Raw genomic sequence first — 19,253 nt, 5'->3', positions numbered from 1 at the left:
AGAAATCCCCTTCTCCCGCCGGCGACTGGATTTTTCTCTACGTCAGCGTAGGGAGCGCGATGTCGGGAGCGAGCTCGGACAAGAGCCGAGTTGCGTCAGTGCCGAGCGCGTGTTCGTCCCGGGCGCGCGCATCCCGGCCAGCTCTGGGGCCCCGGCAGGGCTGGGAAATGATGGAGCAGGCGGAGGCAGAGGCGACCGAGTGTTGAGTGGAACCTGCGGAATCTGCCGCGATGGGATCGGGCGCTGGCTCGCCCTTTGGGGCCCTCCGGCTCCAGTGGCTGCTGTTGTTTGGCTTGGTGGGCCCAGTTCTCGGTGGGGCTCGGCCAGGTGGGTGTCCGCCCCCCAGGGACCTCTGAGATTTCCGTTTCCTAGGGCTGGGACGCTCGGAGTTACCCTGTGGTGCCGGAGCGGAGGGGCCTGGCGGGGACTGGCCCTGGGGTTGGGAGGCGGAGTCGCTCCAGCTGTGTGTGGACAGTGCTCAGACCCGAGACTCGGGGTCTGGCGCCCCAAACCCTTCTTGGCAGTGTTCTCCTGCTTGGTCCCTTTTCCTCCTTTTCCGGCTTGGCAGAGCCTTTTACAGTGCGCCCCACCCCCATCTCGCTCATAGCTGGGTCCCCCAGACTCTCTTGGGACTTCTCTGGGACCGACTCTGACCCCAGGGAGTCGGCTGAAAGCCTTGGAGTCTGAGTGCGCGCCGAGGGTGTGTTCTTGTTTAAACTGCTTTGAGAAATGGAGCTTGGTTTTGCTTGTAGAGTTGATGTCACTTGGTAAGAGACCGGGAGATGGAACTTTTGCTCCAGGTTATCATAATTTGAAATTTTGACGTTCATTTTAATAGCGGAGTCACTGGTATGTCCACCGAACTAAATTTAGTGATGGAATAAAGGGGGGTTGCTCATTTGTTTTGGGTCATTTTGTTGTTACAGTAAAGAGCACGTATTTTTGGAAGCGAAGTGCTAGTTTCTATAGCTAAACAGTGTTTTATCTGCATTTTTACTGGGTTCGTTATGTCTTAAGTCCGTGAAAATAATCCCTGCTCTGCTTAAATCACGGGATTATGGTAAGAATTAAATCGTTTATGTGAGATTGCTTTTGAATTGTGAAACTCCCTTTGAATATGTAAGGTATTTATCCTGGAGATGCCCAAACGTAGTGGAAACAAATTGCTAACACTCTAGCTTCTTTCTGGAAACAGTTTCGTTTATTTTGGCTCTTGCATTAAATTATTGTTTGCATGGCTCTTATTTTCTTTATTAGCTGTGAAGTATGATGGAGAATGAGCGTTTTTACTAAAGGTTGCCTTGAGAGTAGTTCAAAGGTGATGATGGAAGATTTCAATGTAGGACTGCTGACCTTCAGGAAACTAATTACATTTTTTTCGTATCTTTTTTTTTTTTGTCAATTAAGTAAATTTGCCTCGTAGTTGGAATTCTGAAGCTCTAAATACTGAAACTTCATTGAATGGGAAGACACCATATCTTTTCTGGTTAACACTGTTTTTGCTGTGCTTTTCATGGATGGTTAACATTTACCAATCTATAAGGTGAAGTATAGTATACATTTGGAGTTTTAGTAATCCATGATTCTCTGTGTTTGCAAATGTAAATGGGACTATATTTTTAATGTTAATGTATGTATTATTGGATTCTTGCATATAGGTGAATGGAAGATCCTTACTTTTTTTTAATTGTAAGATTTTATTTATTTGAGAGAGAGAGAGCATGAGAAAGCACGGGGAGGGGGCAGAGAGAGAGGGAGAGCATGAGAGAGCACAAGGCGGGGAGGAGGGGGGAGCAAAGAGAGAGGGAGAGGGAGAAGCAGACTCCATGCAGAACAGGGAGTCCAACTTGGGGTCCCTGGGGGTGATGATCTGAGCTGAAGTCAGATGTTTAACAGACTGAGCCACCCAGGTGCCCCAGAATATCTTTAATGGGTTTTAACTGTGGCTTTAACAGTTTATGGCCAATCCTTCATTTAATTAAGCGTGGGTATGCTTTCAATATTTAGTCAACATTTATCAAATTCCTGTAAAACACCATGCTTAATGCTTACGGAGGGACAAGGGGTGACTGAGTGTGCTCAGTCTTTCTGGGAGATGTATAAAACCTTGGGGGAGGTTTATAGTATAACTGTTATTTGAACTCATCTACATCAGGGAATGTTCAAGTCAAAGGATATGAGTGCTTTCTAAGGAGAAGAAAGAGTTTTTGCAAGAGTAGGGAGGGATAAAAGAACATGACTTATTAGGGAATGAAGAGAATGTCTGCAGGTGGTCTGCATGAAAGAAAGAAGCTAAGGTAGGTTGGTACCAGTTGGGGAGAGCCTTCTATTCCATGCTAAGGGATTTGGACTTTACCTTGTAGGACATTCTTTGGGCAAGAAGGTTTTTCAAATACGGGTATGACATAACTAGATTTGCAATTAAGGTAACTGGCAAAGCAGTGGAGGACAGAATACAGGAGGGAGAGACTGGAGGCTGGGAGAGACCAGTTGAGAGGCTTTTGTAATAGTGAGCAATGAGTCAACTCATATTTCTCTAGGGGAATGTTCCTCCAAAATCAGCTGACTAAATTTTTGCAATACAGGATGTTTAAAACACGCACTGAAACATTTTCTGTTAATGAGGAGGAATTTGAGGACTCAGTAAGTACCACCCACACATTGGTTACACTAGAAGTTGAGTAGGTTTTGGTAGGATCTTTACTACCGTTTATTAAACTGTGTCAATGAGGAAATGCAGTATAAATTCCAAAGGGCTGACACTTACAGTAAACTTAAAAAAACCCCAACAAACTGAGGCTGACAAAGGTAACTTTATATCATTGTGAAAAAATAACAAAGGGAATTGGGTATGAAACCTTTACTGATTTTCTCTTTTAAGGTAGTAATTATGATGCAGACCTAGAATTTTTTTTTTTTCAAAGACTAGCATTCTAAAGAGATTGAGTTTTAAAGCTTACTCATGGTGAATCACTATAAAATGAACTACGTAGTAAGAGCTTAAGTCCATACTAATTTTGTTTTTGGGTACCAGCAAATTATTTGAATTTGATATCTTTGTGTTTTTGCTATATAGGAAAATGTAGTCTTTTAAATTTAAAGGTAGTTTTGCTCTCCAACTTTTAAGTAAAAAAGAACACATTTATAATTAAAATATATACAAAACAAGTTCCTGGGTTCAAGACAATTTTCAAAATGCATTTTAAAATTTTATCTCATCAAAGTTGACTTTATATTTGTTTTTTGTTAAAAATCCTGGTTTATGGGGCGCCTGAGTGGCTCAGTCATTAAGCGTCTGCCTTTGGCTCAGGGCGTGGTCCCAGGGTCCTGGGATCGAGCCCCACATCAGGCTCCTCCGCTGGGAGCCCGCTTCTTCCTCTCCCATTTCCCCTGTTTGTGTTCCCTCTCTTGCTGGCTGTCTTTCTGTCAAATAAATAAATAAAATCTTAAAAAAAAAAAATCCTGGTTTATTACAGAATTTCCCCAAAGGTGCAAGCTCTAAGTAACTGAAAGTTTTTTCTTGGATTATGCACAACCTCAGATACATGACATAGATAGCCTCATGATACTTTTTTCCCTTTGATATGTAGAGTATCTCAGTCTTGGAGTTATGCTATCCTTTGAGTCAGTGCTATAAGACTGCCTCGTAAGTAGATCTCGTCCTCTTGGTATCACTTTGAATTGTACAATCTTGTTTGTATGTTGAGAGATTATTTTAGTTTATTTCTCATTTTGTGACATTGTTATTTTAGTCAAATAGTTTTTCTGAAGTGATCATGTGTGAGCTACTACTTGAATCAGACCTTTTAAGAATGAGTTAGGAAACCTGAGTTCACTTAATTTGGTCAGTTTTAAGTATGGAGTTGTTTTTGTATTTGTTTATGTTTATCTTAATGTAAGAATTAGAGTATTTTAGTTTATATCAAGGACAGTTTATGGGAAATGCCTTTTTCCCTTTGACACATTTTTCTTTTAATGAGATTTTTCATGGTTTAGCTCATTTTAGGAGCCTTATTCTCCTCTTCCTTTTATAGTCGCTCCTTAGAACCCTTTTGCAGGTAGACCCCTGGAGAGCCTGCTCCATTGGCTTTGCTGATATTAGAATCCTGCTGTGAATAGAAGCTCTGATCCTAGCTACCTGAGAGGGGTGGCTAAGCAGTCTATAGCAGGCCATACAATGACATAGAGCATTGCAGTTAAAATGCAAATGTGTGGACCATGTGGATTTCTGGAGAATTGGTATAAAAGATATTAATCATAAAAATAAAGCTTAATTCAGGTTATACATGATAATTAACAATTAGGAGATCTATTACGTATGGCCGTAAAGATAAGAAGTAGTTTACTCAACACGTAGTCATTGAATTCTTACTGTATCAGGGCAGGAAACACATGATCCATAAATTATATTGTCCTTATAAGGGACTGTCCTTTGTCTCAAGAAACTGAAATTCCTTGCTAGAGGAACTTAAATTCTCCAGGGCATTAAATCTTATAAGTGGTTAGTGGTTTTCCCATAGGAGCACTTAAAAACAAACAACAGCAAAGCTCTGTTCTTTTTAAATGTGAAGATGGGTAAATGTAAAAAAAAAAAAAAGAATGTAAAAAAAATTGTAACATTCAAAAAATGTAAAAAGGTAGGACATAGCAATTGAAATTATAATTATATTTGAATATATATTTATATATGATATATATTTATATATGATGTGTATTTATGTATGATATATATTTATATATGATATGTATTTATATATGATATGTATTTATATATGATATATATTTATTTGGGGTTGACCTTGTGAATGGAATGGAAATATGTGGCTGAAAGTAACAGGGTTTTATGGATTTAATTACAATAATTTCTCTTTTAAAATAATTTGGGCCACAAAATTATTTTATTTATGCTGTATGTGGAACTCACGTTTATCTTCTATAGTGAAAGTATTTAAAGGTGGCTGTTTGTTTCCATAATAGGCAGGAAGGAAAGGAGAGAAGCCCATGACATAGTTCACATTTGTTTGCTTTGCAATTAAGTAGAATTCTTTTGTTTCCCTCTACTACAGTTACTATTATGAAACATATACTTAGACTTTCTTCAAAACACTGTTCATAAAAAGATCTAAGGAGTTAGAGGAGTAAAGAAATGCAACTAACACCCTTCCCTTACTTTCACGAAGTTGAAGAGACTCTAAGTTTCATGTTTCAGCTCTTATTTTTATCTCCAGCCCATGTTTCCTAGTAATGTGATTTTTGACAGTGTGCTTATTCTGTCAAATTCTAAAATACAAATTGTATCCTCTGTTAGTTGATCGTATTAAGATTTTTATTTTTATTATGAACTATATCCTTATAATGGTTTTCAGCTGGGGGCAGTTTTGCCCCCACAAGGCACCTGGGGGATATTTTTAGTTGTCATACTGATGGTTCTTCTGGCATCTGGTGGATAGAGGCCATGAGTGCTACTAAACATCCTGCATTGCACAAGGCAGCCCCCCATAGCAAAGAATTTTCTGGCCCCAAATGTCAGCAGTGCTGAGGCTGAAGCTTTATACAAATAATGTGCATGCACTTCCTTTGTAGTAACATGGGAAACATGTTATTTAGGTTCCCATGAGAAGGTTGCTACTATTTGTGATTAAAAAAAAAGAAGGAATATGGGAAAAAATATGTACATTGCTTATGATATTCTGGAACTCCTTATGGCACTCAGAAAGATCCTTGGCTTTTAAAACCAAGAAGTCAGTATTGGAATAACAGCTCTACATACAATAGTTATTTTTGGATGCTATAATTTTACATTAAAAATAAATGATTAATTGTGGTGGTGTTTTTTTTCCTACCAGGAATTTTGCTTTAAAATGAGAAGGACAGAAAGAATGTTGTATCTTATTTTCCTGTTTTGGATTGTTATCTTTGCTAACAGTCTCACAGAAAGATCCGTAGTTTCAGATCTGACATTATAAAGTCATTTAACCTGTTTGAAATTGAAAGCTCTTTAAATATCTGTCTGACCAATTGTAGTTCTCTTTTCTGAGCCATTCTTTTTCTCTGTGGTGTTTCTTCTGAGTTGTAATGAAAAAAACTTGAGTTGCATATTGTTTAGCTTCTAGTGTTAACAGTTCCTGAACCTGTTAGTGTATATATCCTTGCCTGTAAAGATTTACTTAAAAAACTTTCTAGTCTAAAATAATTCTAGAGTCACAGGAAGTTGCAAATAAATGTACACAGTGATTTACTTTTTGTCACACAGAGCGTCTAATCTACTGCCTGCTAAAAGAATTTTATTCCTGCCAACTATTTGTGCCTCTGAGACAGAGCAGGAACTTGCAGAAAAACCTGGGCCCCCTCAGAGCACCAATGGCAATAATCCATTTCTCTAGTCCAGCTTGCAGGTGGCTGTATGTGATCAGGAAGCCAGAAGCCACAAGCTGGAAACAAGCTCCAGGACCCAATTTACAACAGGTGTGCTCCTACAAAAACCAGACCAGACCATTCAGAGCCAAATGGACCCCAGCTCTGACTTTTTGCCAACGAGAAGACAAGTCTCCTCAATATAATGCTAAAAATTATGCCCAGAGATAGAAACAAACATGCAAATGAAACATACCATGTATGAAGCTTGGTGCGTCAACTGTCCTGTGGGCCCATCTTCCTGTAGTTCCCCACCCCTACGTGCTTAGATGTCATTCCTTTCCCACCTCGGCTGCTTTAAAAACTTTCCCTGGCCATTGTTCAGGGAGCCAGCCCAAGGACACTTGGCTTTGTGCTGTCTGCCTTTTGCTCCAGCAGATGCCCCTGATAAAAGCCTTGCTTGAAAATTCCTATTTGGCTTCTTATCAATTTCTGTTGCCCAGAGAGCTCAAGAATCTGGTTCCGTAACATCACCACTTTTCGGGTGCCTTTCCTAGTAGTTGAACAGATTATCATCATCCAGAGTGAAATTAGGGTAGTATTGAAACTTGTGTATTTTAGAAATTTGTAAACAATGAAGGTCATTGAAAGATTTATTCTGGGTGAGGAAGTAGTCCTGTACCTCAGTTAATGTAGGATTAAGGATATTTCTATCTAGTGATTTGAAGCCTGCATCTATGAAGGCCATGGATTTCTTTTGACATGGTTCCCAATTAACAACTCCAAATATCTGAATGATATTTTATGATAGTATGTCATAAATATGCCTTGGATTAGCCCATGGTCACTTTTGTGAGTATCGGGGTCCATTTCTGGTGTTTTTTTGTAATGACTTGAAGCCATCTTTAGATAATACGCCATATTATAAAGACAAGGGGTTTAAAGGTGGGTAAAGAGTTTGAATATTGTTAGTATGATATATACTGTATTGGATAGGATACAATTTGTTTTCCTGTTGTACCTTTTAAAATCCCAAGCTAGACAAGATACAGACATTTTTATATACAGTGATATCTTGGAGAAAGTTAGCTGTAAATGCTTCATGTTAGTCTGTATTTGAGAAATCTGAGGGGCACAAAAATTAATGAGTGAATGAGCACCCAGGTTGGATGCAAAGGAGGAGAGTGGGAGTAGGGAGACCAGGTAAGAAGGAACAGAGTCTTCTAGGTGTGAGGTTAGATAGTAAGGCTGATGAAGAGGAAGGAGCTTTGGGAGATGCTGGATAATTAGTACTTTAAATAGATTATGCCTTTTTATTGAAGAAACACTCTTCTTTTTCCCCCTTGTAATTTCAAAAGTAATACAGGGATTACAAATTACTCATTGTGAAAACAAATTCCAGCAGTACAGACATAGAGGGGTGCAGGAGATAAGTGCCAAGTCCTTATCTCAATGCTCCATATCTCTCTCTGTCTGTATATATCTAAACCACATTCTGTATGAGGAGGCTTAAGGCTGTTGGCATGCACAAACAGAAAGACTGAGGGAAGAACACACTTTTCACTCAGTGGATCAATGTATGAAATAATTTCATTAAGTAGAATTTCTTTCAGAAATAAATGCCCAAAAGAGGGTAGGGGGGGGAAGAAAGGACTTCCATAAGTTAAAGAGCCTTTTAAATGTATGGACATGTTTGGATCCTAATTCACCAAATCAATGGAAAAAAAAAAAAGAAGAAATTCTGAAAAAATCGGGGAAATTTTGATGCTCCTGAAAAATTATTGTTAATTTTTTTATTTGTAATAACCATATTGTGGATAAGGGTTCTTTTAGAAGTCCTTATGTCTTAGAGATTCATTCAGAATATTCACAGACACAATTATGTGCTATCTAGGATTTGCATTAAAATAGTGTGTGTTTGAGGGAGGAGATACATATGAAATTGTATTGAAGTTGGGTAATGGGTACATGTGAGTTCATTATTCTTCTCTCTGCTGTTATGTATATTTAAAATTTTCTATAATATGGGGTGCCTGGGTGCCTCAGTCGCTAAGCGTCTGCCTTCGGCTCAGGGCGTGATCCCGGATCCCTAGGATCGAGCCCCGCATCAGCCTCCTCCGCTGGGAGCCTGCTTCTTCCTCTCCCATTCCCCCTGCTTGTGTTCCCTCTCTCGCTGGATGTCTTTCTGTCAAATAAATAAATAAAATCTTTAAAAAAAATTTTTTTCTATAATAAAATAATTATTTTTTAAAGTAGTTACCTATAGGGAGTGGGATGAAGGGAGACTTACTTTTCACTTTAATCAACCCTGCAGTATATCATTTATGAAATATTATATTGCATATATATGAGACTATAAAATGTCATAAGTAAACATGTAAATATCATAAGTAAATGTACCAAACGTGTATGAAGGAGTTACTGCAATGGAATAGATCTACTGAATGAAAAGTGTGTTCTTCCCTCAGTCTTTCTGTTTGTGTATGCCAGCCTTAAGCCTCCTCATACCGAATGTGGTTTAGATGTATACAGACGTACAGAGATATGGAATTTTCATCCATGGTCCTTAGGTGGTGACCATCTACTTCATCAAGTTCACTGAAAAAATTGACATGCCGTCAGCAATGATGCTGGAAGAAGATGTTGTGTTGGGTGTATTGAGAGACTTTGTATCAGACTCCAGTAAGGGGTGTCTTCCTAAGGGATTTCCTTGGGCAATTTTGATTATACTCAATTTTTGCTCTAGTGATGACTTTGGATCCCAAGCTCACCTTAGGTATGATTCCACTGTGCAGTAAACTGAACAGGATTGGAATTGGGAATAAGTCAGCATGATTGCTTTGAGTTCTTCACTGTTAATAAATTTTATCAGAAGCGAGTTTTTGTTTTTAGGACACATTAATGGCAGTAATATAATTTGAGATAATTGCTACATTTTTAAGTGTATGTTTATTAGAGTTAACCCATCAGGCACTGAAAGTAACTTTTCCCTCTAATTGTCTTTGTCTGTTTCATAAGTATTCCAGTGCCTGTCAGGGGATGTCATTCATGTTAGGTGAGGCTGAAAACTGGGAGATGAGTGAATGGTACTAGGCTCCAGATGCCTTCGCTCCATCTCCCCACCAAAGCACTTCTTCTTCTTTTTTTTTATTTCCTTGTGTGTATACCTTCAGATTTTTTTTTAAAGAAAAAGAGTTAATAAGGTTTATAGCAAAAAATTGTTTGAAAATGATTGCTGTGTATACGCTGTGAAGACTTACATCCTTTTTAAGGAAATATATTTTTCCCCCTTCATACTTATCAAGTATATTGCTCTTTTTTTGTGTAAAATTATACACACACACACACACACACACACACACACATGAATGTCACATGATTTTTCTGTGATTTGAACATTCAGCTTTTGATTTTGGTACCATTTGGTACCATTTAGTTTTTTGCATTCACTTGTTATGTAATATTTATTATTCCTTTTTCTGTAGGTTTTCAACAGACCTCGCATCTCTCTTCTTATGAAATTATAACTCCTTGGAGATTAACTAGAGAACGAAGAGAAGCTCCTAGGCCCCATTCAGAACAGGCAAGTTATCCCTTGAGAAGTATATATGTATTTAAATTTTACTTTTTTTTAAGAAGACAAATGTGTTATTTGCAGCAGGGATTGGTTCAGTGAGTAGTGTTGGCCAGTGAATAGTACACCACCATTCATATGGCACTGATATTGATTGGCCGTTATTCTAGTAAAAGTAATACACTGATCCTTAGTAGCTTGTAAAAATTTTTTTTTAAGACAAATGGTCAGCTTGAAACATAACAGAATGAAATAATTAGATAAAATTCTAAGACCAGGGTAGGATGCTGATTATATAGATTTCTAACCCTTTTCTCACTGCTGATGGTTACAGTAGCCTTTTCATAATAATAATTAATCTCTCTCTTAGTTTGTGATAGGTAGAATACTTCATACTGTATCTTCACAGACTCTGGAGAATAGTAGTATGTTACATGTATATATTTCATATACGGGAATGTTTACTCAAAAGTGAGTTTTAGCTCCATATCAGAAGAAACATTAATGTGCTGTTAATGGGGTAACCAATGCACAAAAATTATTTTTTATACTATTTTCTCCTACTATAAAGTTGAGAAATAATAAGTTTGGAATTCAATTGATTTTGCAAACTCTTCAACTTCAGGGAAGTATAATCTAACTTTATTGTAATTTAACAGTAACAGACGATGAAGGATAGAGTTTAGCTTATTATGTCTGGTTTGCTGGTCTAATTATAAATAGAGGGCAGCTGGTACATTGTGCAGAGCCTGGGCCTTGTAAAAGGAACACTGGAGTTAAGAGTTAGGAGCTTTTAATTTTAGTCTGTCCTCCAAGTCCTACCTCCAGTTGGGGAGGTCATTCAATTCTGTTTCTTTTCTATAAGTAAAGAATAAATGGCCCTACAACTTATAATTCTTCCTTCGTTTTGCTTTGACCTGGACGTGCTACCATTTGATTATGTTTTGCCTTAGGATAGAATTAATGTGTACTTGCTTCATTATTTTTCTCTTTTTCTTCACTTTTTAGTACAGGGACTGTGCTTTCCACTTTATTGTGTCTCTGATTGTGTCTGCATCAGTACCGTGCATATAGGTACTTGTGATCACAGTAAATGTCATTCACACGCCCTGATAAATCTTTGGAGAATTCGAAGCACTGTTTGGGCACTGGAGATACGGCAGTGAACAAAACAGACAAAATTCATTCTTATGGAGCTTCTATTCTAGCAGGATGGGGGGGAGACAGTAAACAGAGAAAAAATATAGATTAATAATGTGGTAATATGTGCTCTTGAGAAAATTATACCAGGAATGTGGATAGCAAGTGCTGGAAGTGAGGGTAGGGGTGGGGTGAGAGGGTTTGTATTTTTTAATAGGGCAGCCTGGGAAAGCCTTACTGAGAAGCAGACCCTTGAGTAAAGACCAGAAGCAGGGGAATGAGCAATCCAGGCAGATATTTGGGGAAGCAATATAGTATCACGAAACAATTCTCAGGCTCTTCAGAACTTTTCTCAGACGGTAGGACAGTGGTGTTTTTATATCATATGATTGACCAAGAGCCGGAACGATAGAACAGCACATGCCAGAACTGTGATGATGGAAGGAGCTTGGAATTTTTGTCGTTGCTGTTTCTACCTTGCTTTTGTTTTATTTTTAGTTTTGATTCTTATTGAAGTATAACATATAGTGTTATATTAGTGTCAGGTGTACAGTGTAATGACTCAACAGTTCTATACATTACTCAGGGCTCACCAAGATAAGTGACATCACCATCTGTCACCAAACAATATTATTTCCATCTTGTGGACTAAATTCTCTTGCTGTACTTTTTATCTCTATTGTCTTATTTATTTTGTCTCTGAAAGTTTGTACCTAGGAGCTTGGTATTTTTGATGGCTAAGTTGAGATCGAGATAGAATCAAGGTAGATCATAGGCTCGCACTCAGGACGTGGAAGTAGAGTGCCAAGGGCTGTAACCTGGTCTAGGCTCTAGAAATGGGCTGTTGATGAGCCCTAGAAGAGGGGATCGTGCTATTTCTTGGCAAAATGTTAACCTAGAGTACAGAAACAGAAAGGAAAATAAGAGGACACTTCTGATAATATTATTTGTTGAGCCCCTCTATGACTTTCTCTTTGGTTAAAGCATTAAGGCAAAGTGGAATCATGGTTCTAACAATCACATTAAGTGCTTCTGATGGGTAAGTTGCTGAGGAAGTTGTTTGAGGTAGAGAAGAGGGGCCCATGAATGTGAGGGTGTGTAAGTGCATATTACTTTATCTCAATACATTGACTCAACTGTAAGGCATACCGTTGTTTAATATACCACTAATTAGGGAAGAAACAGAGTCCTGCCAGTTCGACAGCTGTGCCTTTGATGCATCTTGATTTCAGAAATGTTCATTTGTGGGGTAAAAAGTGTGTTTTAGAAGTGATGAAATGTGGTAAGCTGTGTGAAGATATAAAATCATCAGAGTGTATGAGTTTCAACTTTCGGGTAACTAGAACTAGAGATAATCTCTTGAAACTAAGAAATTCATTCACTTAAACAAAAGGAAGAACTACTTTACACTGTAGGTAATACATGGCCAGACTTAATAGAAGTAATTCCTAAAGTTAGAGCCGAATTATAAATGAATTTAAGGAGAGTTTAGATGGACGTGCACGCGATTTCCCACAATAGGTTATAAAAGGAAGGTAGGGGTGATCAGAGTATCATTTTTATTATTTAAGAGCAGTTATAAGGTTCTGTAAAACAATTTTAGTCGATGCCAAATTATTTTAATTCAGGATGGACTTTTCAGTGTCTTACAAATACCTGTTGTTGAAAAGTAGTTTATAAGATGGTGTTTTATTGTTTTTTTTTTTCTCCTCTGTGCATTTAGGTATCTTATATCATTCAAGCTGAAGGAAAAGAGCATATTATTCACTTGGAAAGGAACAAGTAAGAAATTTAATTTACTTTAGCTTTTTGGTTTAAAAAATAGTATGTTTTTAAAGATAATGTGTTTTAAGTAGTATATTTAAGTAGTCTATTTAATTAGATGTTTAGTAGATTGATAAAAAGGTGAGAATAACAAGAGTAGCAGTGTGGAAAAAACCATACTATTTTTGGTTTCCATTGACATTAGAACAAGGGAAAATAAATTTAAAGTAAAGCCAAAGAAAGTTGCATTTCAGAAGAACACTTTTTAGTTGTGATCGGCCCAAGGAACAACTGAGCAGTGGTAAAGAAGTCTTTAATAGTTACATCAGTCTGCTAGTGCTGCCGTAACAAAATACCACAGACTTTTAAAAAAAAAAAGGAAGTTTATTTTCTCACAGTTCTGGAGACCAGAAGTCCAAGATCAAGGGGCCATCTGGGCTGGTATCTGGAGCGGGCTCTCCTCTTGAGTTCCAGATGGCCATCTTCTCATGCTGTGCTCACATGGCCTCCTTGGTATGGGGGTGTGGGGGTTGGGGGGAGGAGCAGGCTGTCTGGTGTCTCTTCTAATAGGGGCACCAATCCTGTCAGTTCAGGTCCTTACCCATATGACCTTATTTAACCATAATTACTTCCTTAGTAGCTCCATTTCCAAATATAGCCACACTGGCTGTGAGGCTTCAACGTACGAATTTTTCTGCAGGGGTTGAGAGTGGGGAGAGGGGAGCAACGCAGATATTTAGGACACAAGAGTAGTTTCTCACCTCCTTATTTTAATCCCTTCTCCACATTTTGGCATGTTTTCACCTGATCCCACTTTGGTTGTATGTGTTCTTTGACTGCCTTTTTGAAATGCCAAGTTTTTAACCATGCTGAGTCACCCACTTTCCTGTGGCCTGTCTCTCCCTGTTCCCTTTTATTTCTTTTTTTAAAAGATTTATTTATTTATTTGAGAGAGAGACAGCGCGCATAAGTGTGAGGGGCAGAGGGAGAAGGAGAGAGAATCTTAAGTGGGCTCCAAGAACAGCATGGAGCCTGACGCAGGTCTCAGTCTCACAACCCTGTGTTGATCGTGACCTGAGCTGAAATCCAGAGTCCAACTCTTAATTGACTGAGCCACCCAGGCACCCTGTTATGATTTCCTTGACAACATTTTCTTTGGCTTACTTTATTGTAAGAACACTTTATTGTAAGAATTATATGTATATAATACATATAATATGTAAAATACGTGTTAATTGACCACTTATGTTATCTGTAAGACTTCTGGTCAGCAGTGGGCTGTTAGTAGTTAAGTTTTTGGGGAGTCAAAAATTATATGTGGGTTTTTGACTGCATAGGGTGTCAGCACCCCTGACTCTTGTGTTGTTCAAGAGTTAACTGTAGTTCCTTATGTTTGTATAGTTTTCATCTTATAAAGCGTCATAACCTTTATCTCATTTATCATATTGTTATAACAACCTAATTGTTGAGCAGTGTTTGTTGTCCTCATTTTGTGCATAAGAATATCAAGGTTCAGGAAAGTTCCTTGACTTGTTCAGTATTGTATAGTTTGTAAGGGTTCAAGCTGGGGCACAAATCCAAGTCATTTGACAGAAGTCTAGTGATCTGTATATGTGTGTTATGTCTGCTCTGTATTACTATGGTTCTTGATTTGGTGGCAAATGGTGTTTTCTAGGCATTTGTAAGAGTAGTTAGGCCTTTGAATATCTTTGAAAGGTAGTCATCAAAGCTAGTGATCACTAATGAAAAACAGGGTAGGTAGTCTGTAATAAAATGGCTCAGATGCATTCTTTGTAGTAATAGGGAAATTATGAAATTCAATAAAGGAGTAAATGCTCATTTTTTTCCTTCCATTGCCTTTAGAATAGTGGTCTTATCTCTTTTCGGGTCTCGAATCCCTTGAGAATTTGGTTAAAGCCATGAACCCTTCTTGTGGCAGAGGGTACGTAATCGCTTACATGGAGGATTTGGCAGGGACTGGGGGTTATGGGAAAGAAGAGATCACATCTTTCTCTGCCTGTGCAGACAGACTTAAAAATGAAATGGAAGGGTAAGTTAAATAAGAGGTCACACGTCACTTTTATTATTGATTAGGGCTGGGGTGGAAGATTTAGCTTAGAATGAAAACCTGATGGACCTACTAACCCTGAACCCCAGCATTAGGCAGAGTTAGCCATTCCTGTCAGTGCTACCTACTGGCAAGTTTGCTTCTGGAGAAGCATGGTGGAATTTGCGCTCACTGGGTGTGCAGCGACTTCCAAAGAGGAAGAAAGGCAGAGCGAAGCAAACTATCTCATTTATTCTTTTCAGATTCACCACTAGAGGGAGTGTGTGTGTGTGTGTGTGTGTGTGTGTGTGTGTGTGTGTGTGTGCGCTGCAGGGCAGAGAGAGGAGGGGGCAGTGTAGTGATGAGCAGGGTTGAATAATCGAAAGGACTGAAGACTCCACAGGCTACTCTCAAGCTCACTCAAGTGGGCTTTAATAAAGGTAAATGATACAACACTTCAGGACAAAGAAAGTGCAGATAATCATCAATGGGATTGAAAACTTTACGCAAATCCCAGACGTGCTTTGTTTTCAGATTACAAACCTGTGAGATATGGGTGTGGCATCTTATTTTCAGGGGAGCCCAGGCACAAGTTTACACAAGAGGTCTTTTATACTACTCTGGTCATGTAGCCGGAGGCAGGCTGTGTAACTGATTACACTGCATGCAAACCATGAGTCGCTCCATCTTTAAACAGTGTAGGCAAGCTGGGCCTGGCTGCCTCCAGAGGAGTTCAGAACTTTAAATGGCACACTGTAAATCACTAGCTAGCACATTGCCTCCCTGACTTGTCCATAAGCCCTGGAGTTAAGCATAGAGCTGCTCTGGTTCTGCTGCAAATGACAGATTCCTTGCTTGACCAAACTTCAGTCAGGCTGCTGGATCTTCTTCTAGGTATATCAGTGTACTTCCTTATAAAATCCAGTTTTGGCAAGAACCCTACTAAGTCAGTTTAGCAAGAACCACTACCCCCCTTGCCCTCGATTTCTGATCATTCTGGACATGTGGTCAGGTTCTCATCCTTTAGCACTCCCCAGGTGATATCTGATCACCCTGTCCTGTTTTCAGCAATTATCTGTTAGGTTGCTTTAGCTAGAACCCTCCTCACCCCTGAAGTTTCCTGGTAGTAGTTTTCTATCCATTGCTACCCTGCCCCTTGGCCATAAATTCCCACTTGCCCATGCTGTATTTGCAGTTGATCTTTCTCTCTCTCCCTTGTGGTGAAATCCTGTTGAAGTGGTCCCTACGCTTGGTGCAATGGACCTGAATCAAGTCTGCCTTACTGTCTTTAAGAGTGTCATTGGTATTTTTTTTTTTTTTCTTGGACAGTCATGGTGCTGTGACTCAGATAGGATCAGATTCCTCATTGGACCCCGGGATCTCTCACCCAGGGCCCTAAGTATGCACCTTTGAAAGCTTTGTCTTCTTTCCTGACTGTTTGATCGGGGATCCATTGGTGACTCCTGAACAGTTAGTTGCTCTGGACAAATGTCTATTGAAGCTGGTAAGGACAGGTTTTGATTTTTAAGGTTTTGATTATACTTTTTGAAGCTGGGTTAGAGTCCCAGGCTTTTTTGCAAGGTACCTGCTGGGCTGGAAGGTCTTCCTGGCTCCTTATTGTGAGTGGGGATTATTCCCTGATTCCCTGGGCTGGAAGCTTCTTCTTCCTGGCTCTCTGTGAGGTCTCTCTCTTCTCTCTGTTGCATCCTGCTTCTCCCAGGGGAACTTCCCAGTCAACTGAAATCCCTTTTCTTAAACTCCTGCTGACTGTCTGCTGGGCCTGCTTCTTTTCTTATTGGCATGATTTTGCTGAGGGTAATTTGGAACTTCACTGTCCTCTTGGGGAAAGTTGAGATCTCTCCGTCTTGACTCCCTGTACCTCTCCCTCCTTGCTGCTTCTGCTCCTCCTTCCCCCTCTTACCACCATCAGTCTTCCCTCTAGTTTCTTTGAATCCTTTGAGATGTACCTCTTCGAGCTCCTACCACCTCCATCCCTCTGTCCATCCCTGTTGACTTTTCCCTTCCCACTTCAGCCCTCAGCTTTCGATAGCCCCTGGAATTGTAGGTGCCCTAGCCTCTGTTGGGTCCTCTCAAGGGAGTCAGGTACCCCTGAAAGCAACTCCCTGAGGCTCAGAAGAGGGAAAAAAAAAAAAGGCTATTTGGAAATAGAGTTGGACAATTTGTTCACTCACGGACTTTGGAAATGTCCAGGCAGCACTTAGATGTCTTTTCAGTCACTCACCTAAAATTTTAGTCCATTGCCTTCATAAGATTACATATCACAGCAAAAAAAAGTCTTAGAAGTTTCCACGGTTACTGGTGGGCAGGTCATCTTAACTTGGCCCATTTGCCACAAACACAATTTGGATGAAAATACAAAGTGGAGGTAAACCAATGAGATTGCATTACTGTTTTACTGACTCATGGCTAAAATTTTGGAATGAAAGCTATAAGATCTCTATTTGTATGTGTCTGTATGTTTATATATGTTTATAATATATGTGTAATAGATGTGTTGTAGTTTCGTACCTCTGGATTCTATTACCAAATTAATTTATAAAATCCTTTAAAGGAGAGATGCCTGGGTGGCTCAGTCAGTTAAGTGTCCAGTTGGTGATTTTGACTCAGGTCATGATCTCACGGGTGGTGAGATCGAGCCCTGTGTAGGGCTCTGCGCTCAGTAGGGAGTCTGGTTGAGCTTCTCTCCCTCTGCCCCACCCCCCCCACTTTTGCGTGTGCACATTCTCTCTCTCTCTCTCTCAAATAAATAAGTAAATATTAAAAAAATAAAATAAAATCCCTTAAAGGAGTTCTATTCAAATTGTCTTAGAGACTAATGAACACTTATATAAATTTTCTTAAAACTCAGAAATATAGAAACTAACCCAAGTCATCGCCTTTTTTTTTTTTTTTAATTCACATGACTTGGGATAATCTTTGGTAAATAAAGCTAGCTTTACAATTATTGATAAAATTATTGATAAACTCTGACAACTTCAGAGTCGTCAGCATTAAATAATGTGATGCAGATACAAAGTTTTTTCTACCTACATTTACTAGTCAAACTTATGTTATTTCTGCTAGATGTTCAAGGTTATAAACTATAAATCTAACCTAAAAACAGAATGAATAATAAAAAGGAATTGTTTAGTGTGTGTCAAGCACCGCAGTTAAAAAAGACAAAGAAGGAAGAATCATATGAATACCTTTGTAGGTAGGTTCTTCAGGTCGTTTGCGTCTGTGATTTTTTTTTTTTTTTTTTTGATACTGGCTTGACTTGTCAACAGGAAAATTACTGAAGGTGATAGATGGATGGCTTTGTTTAGTTAATGTCTTGTGAAATTTTCATGAGTAATTCAAACAGTTGTTAAGATCAAGGAAATTAAATAGATATAAATGGGATAAAAGTTTACAAATGAACTCGATCATTCTGTTTTATAATAGTTCTCCTTAAAAATAGTTTCAAAAACCTTTTCATAACATTAAATGTTCAAGCTATACAAAGTTAAGTTAATGATGGGTATTTATTGACTATCTAGATCTCATTTCCAAATTAGAGAAAATACTGAAACATTAATTGCTGAACATTAATTTCATTTACTTTTGGCATCTCATTTTTAATATGGTATAGAAAAGCTAATTGTACTTGAATCGGTGAATAAACATAATAAAGTTGTGCTATGAAAAAGACACATTTCTAGGAATTATGAAATGATAATATTCTTAAACCTGCTACAGTATGATAATATGGGAGTGTGTGATAGTATGTGAGTTTGCAGTTGCCTGCTTTCTACTTTTCACTGACAATTTGGGTTTTTAATGGTTAAAAATATAGTCAATATATGTAAATAAAACTACTAGGAATAATAAGGGTAAAGAATAAACTATATAGAAGGAAAGTAATATGTATTTTTGATAAGGAAAGGTATGAAGGGCATGTTTTTGTTAAGGGGAAAAGGGTAATTTTGTTGTAAAGTAGAACGACTGACTGGTTGTTTCAGAATGAGAAAGAAGAAAAGGGTAAGACAAAAACTGAATGGATATAAGAAAAAATTTTTACAAGATTTGTGGAAAAGGGAACTTTGAAAAGGAATCTTTCCTTTTCTGGTCAAAGCTGGCCAAGATTGGATGGATTTATTTGTAGGGTATTTATTTATTTATTTATTTATTTTAATTTTTAAAAAATTTGCCTTAGTATTAATAGCAGACTGATGTGAAACCATTATTTGGTTTTTCTCTCTGTATTAAAACAACAAAGTTTTCTTAGATTATTTGTTTGCTCGTAATAAGAAATTATAAAAAAGGTTGTTTTTCTTTACCTTTTAAGTAATATGCCTGGGGAAACAAGATTTTGTGTTTTAAAATAATTTCCCG

The 19,253-nt window shown here is 38.3% G+C and overlaps 1 protein-coding gene across 3 annotated transcripts in view; it reads left to right on the top strand.

The window, feature by feature from the left end:
* Positions 1–29: 29 nt before the first annotated feature.
* The window catches only part of ADAM9 (ADAM metallopeptidase domain 9), a 142,681-nt gene continuing 123,457 nt past the window's right edge, over positions 30–19,253 (top strand). Inside the window, exons 1-3 of one of the 3 annotated variants that reach the window (XM_034647445.1) lie at positions 30–327; positions 9,840–9,937; positions 12,792–12,850. In XM_034647445.1, the coding sequence (XP_034503336.1) occupies positions 231–327; positions 9,840–9,937; positions 12,792–12,850 (254 nt within the window). In that variant the 5' untranslated portion in view covers positions 30–230. Of the gene's footprint in view, positions 328–420; positions 768–9,839; positions 9,938–12,791; positions 12,851–19,253 lie in introns of those variants that run through there. The other 2 variants (XM_002925248.4, XM_019805972.2) reach the window with 2 other exon arrangements.

Source organism: Ailuropoda melanoleuca, chromosome 18 (genome assembly GCF_002007445.2).
Source record: "Ailuropoda melanoleuca isolate Jingjing chromosome 18, ASM200744v2, whole genome shotgun sequence".
Classification (NCBI taxonomy): domain Eukaryota; kingdom Metazoa; phylum Chordata; class Mammalia; order Carnivora; family Ursidae; genus Ailuropoda; species Ailuropoda melanoleuca.
This window is presented reverse-complemented; position numbering and strand designations above follow the sequence as displayed.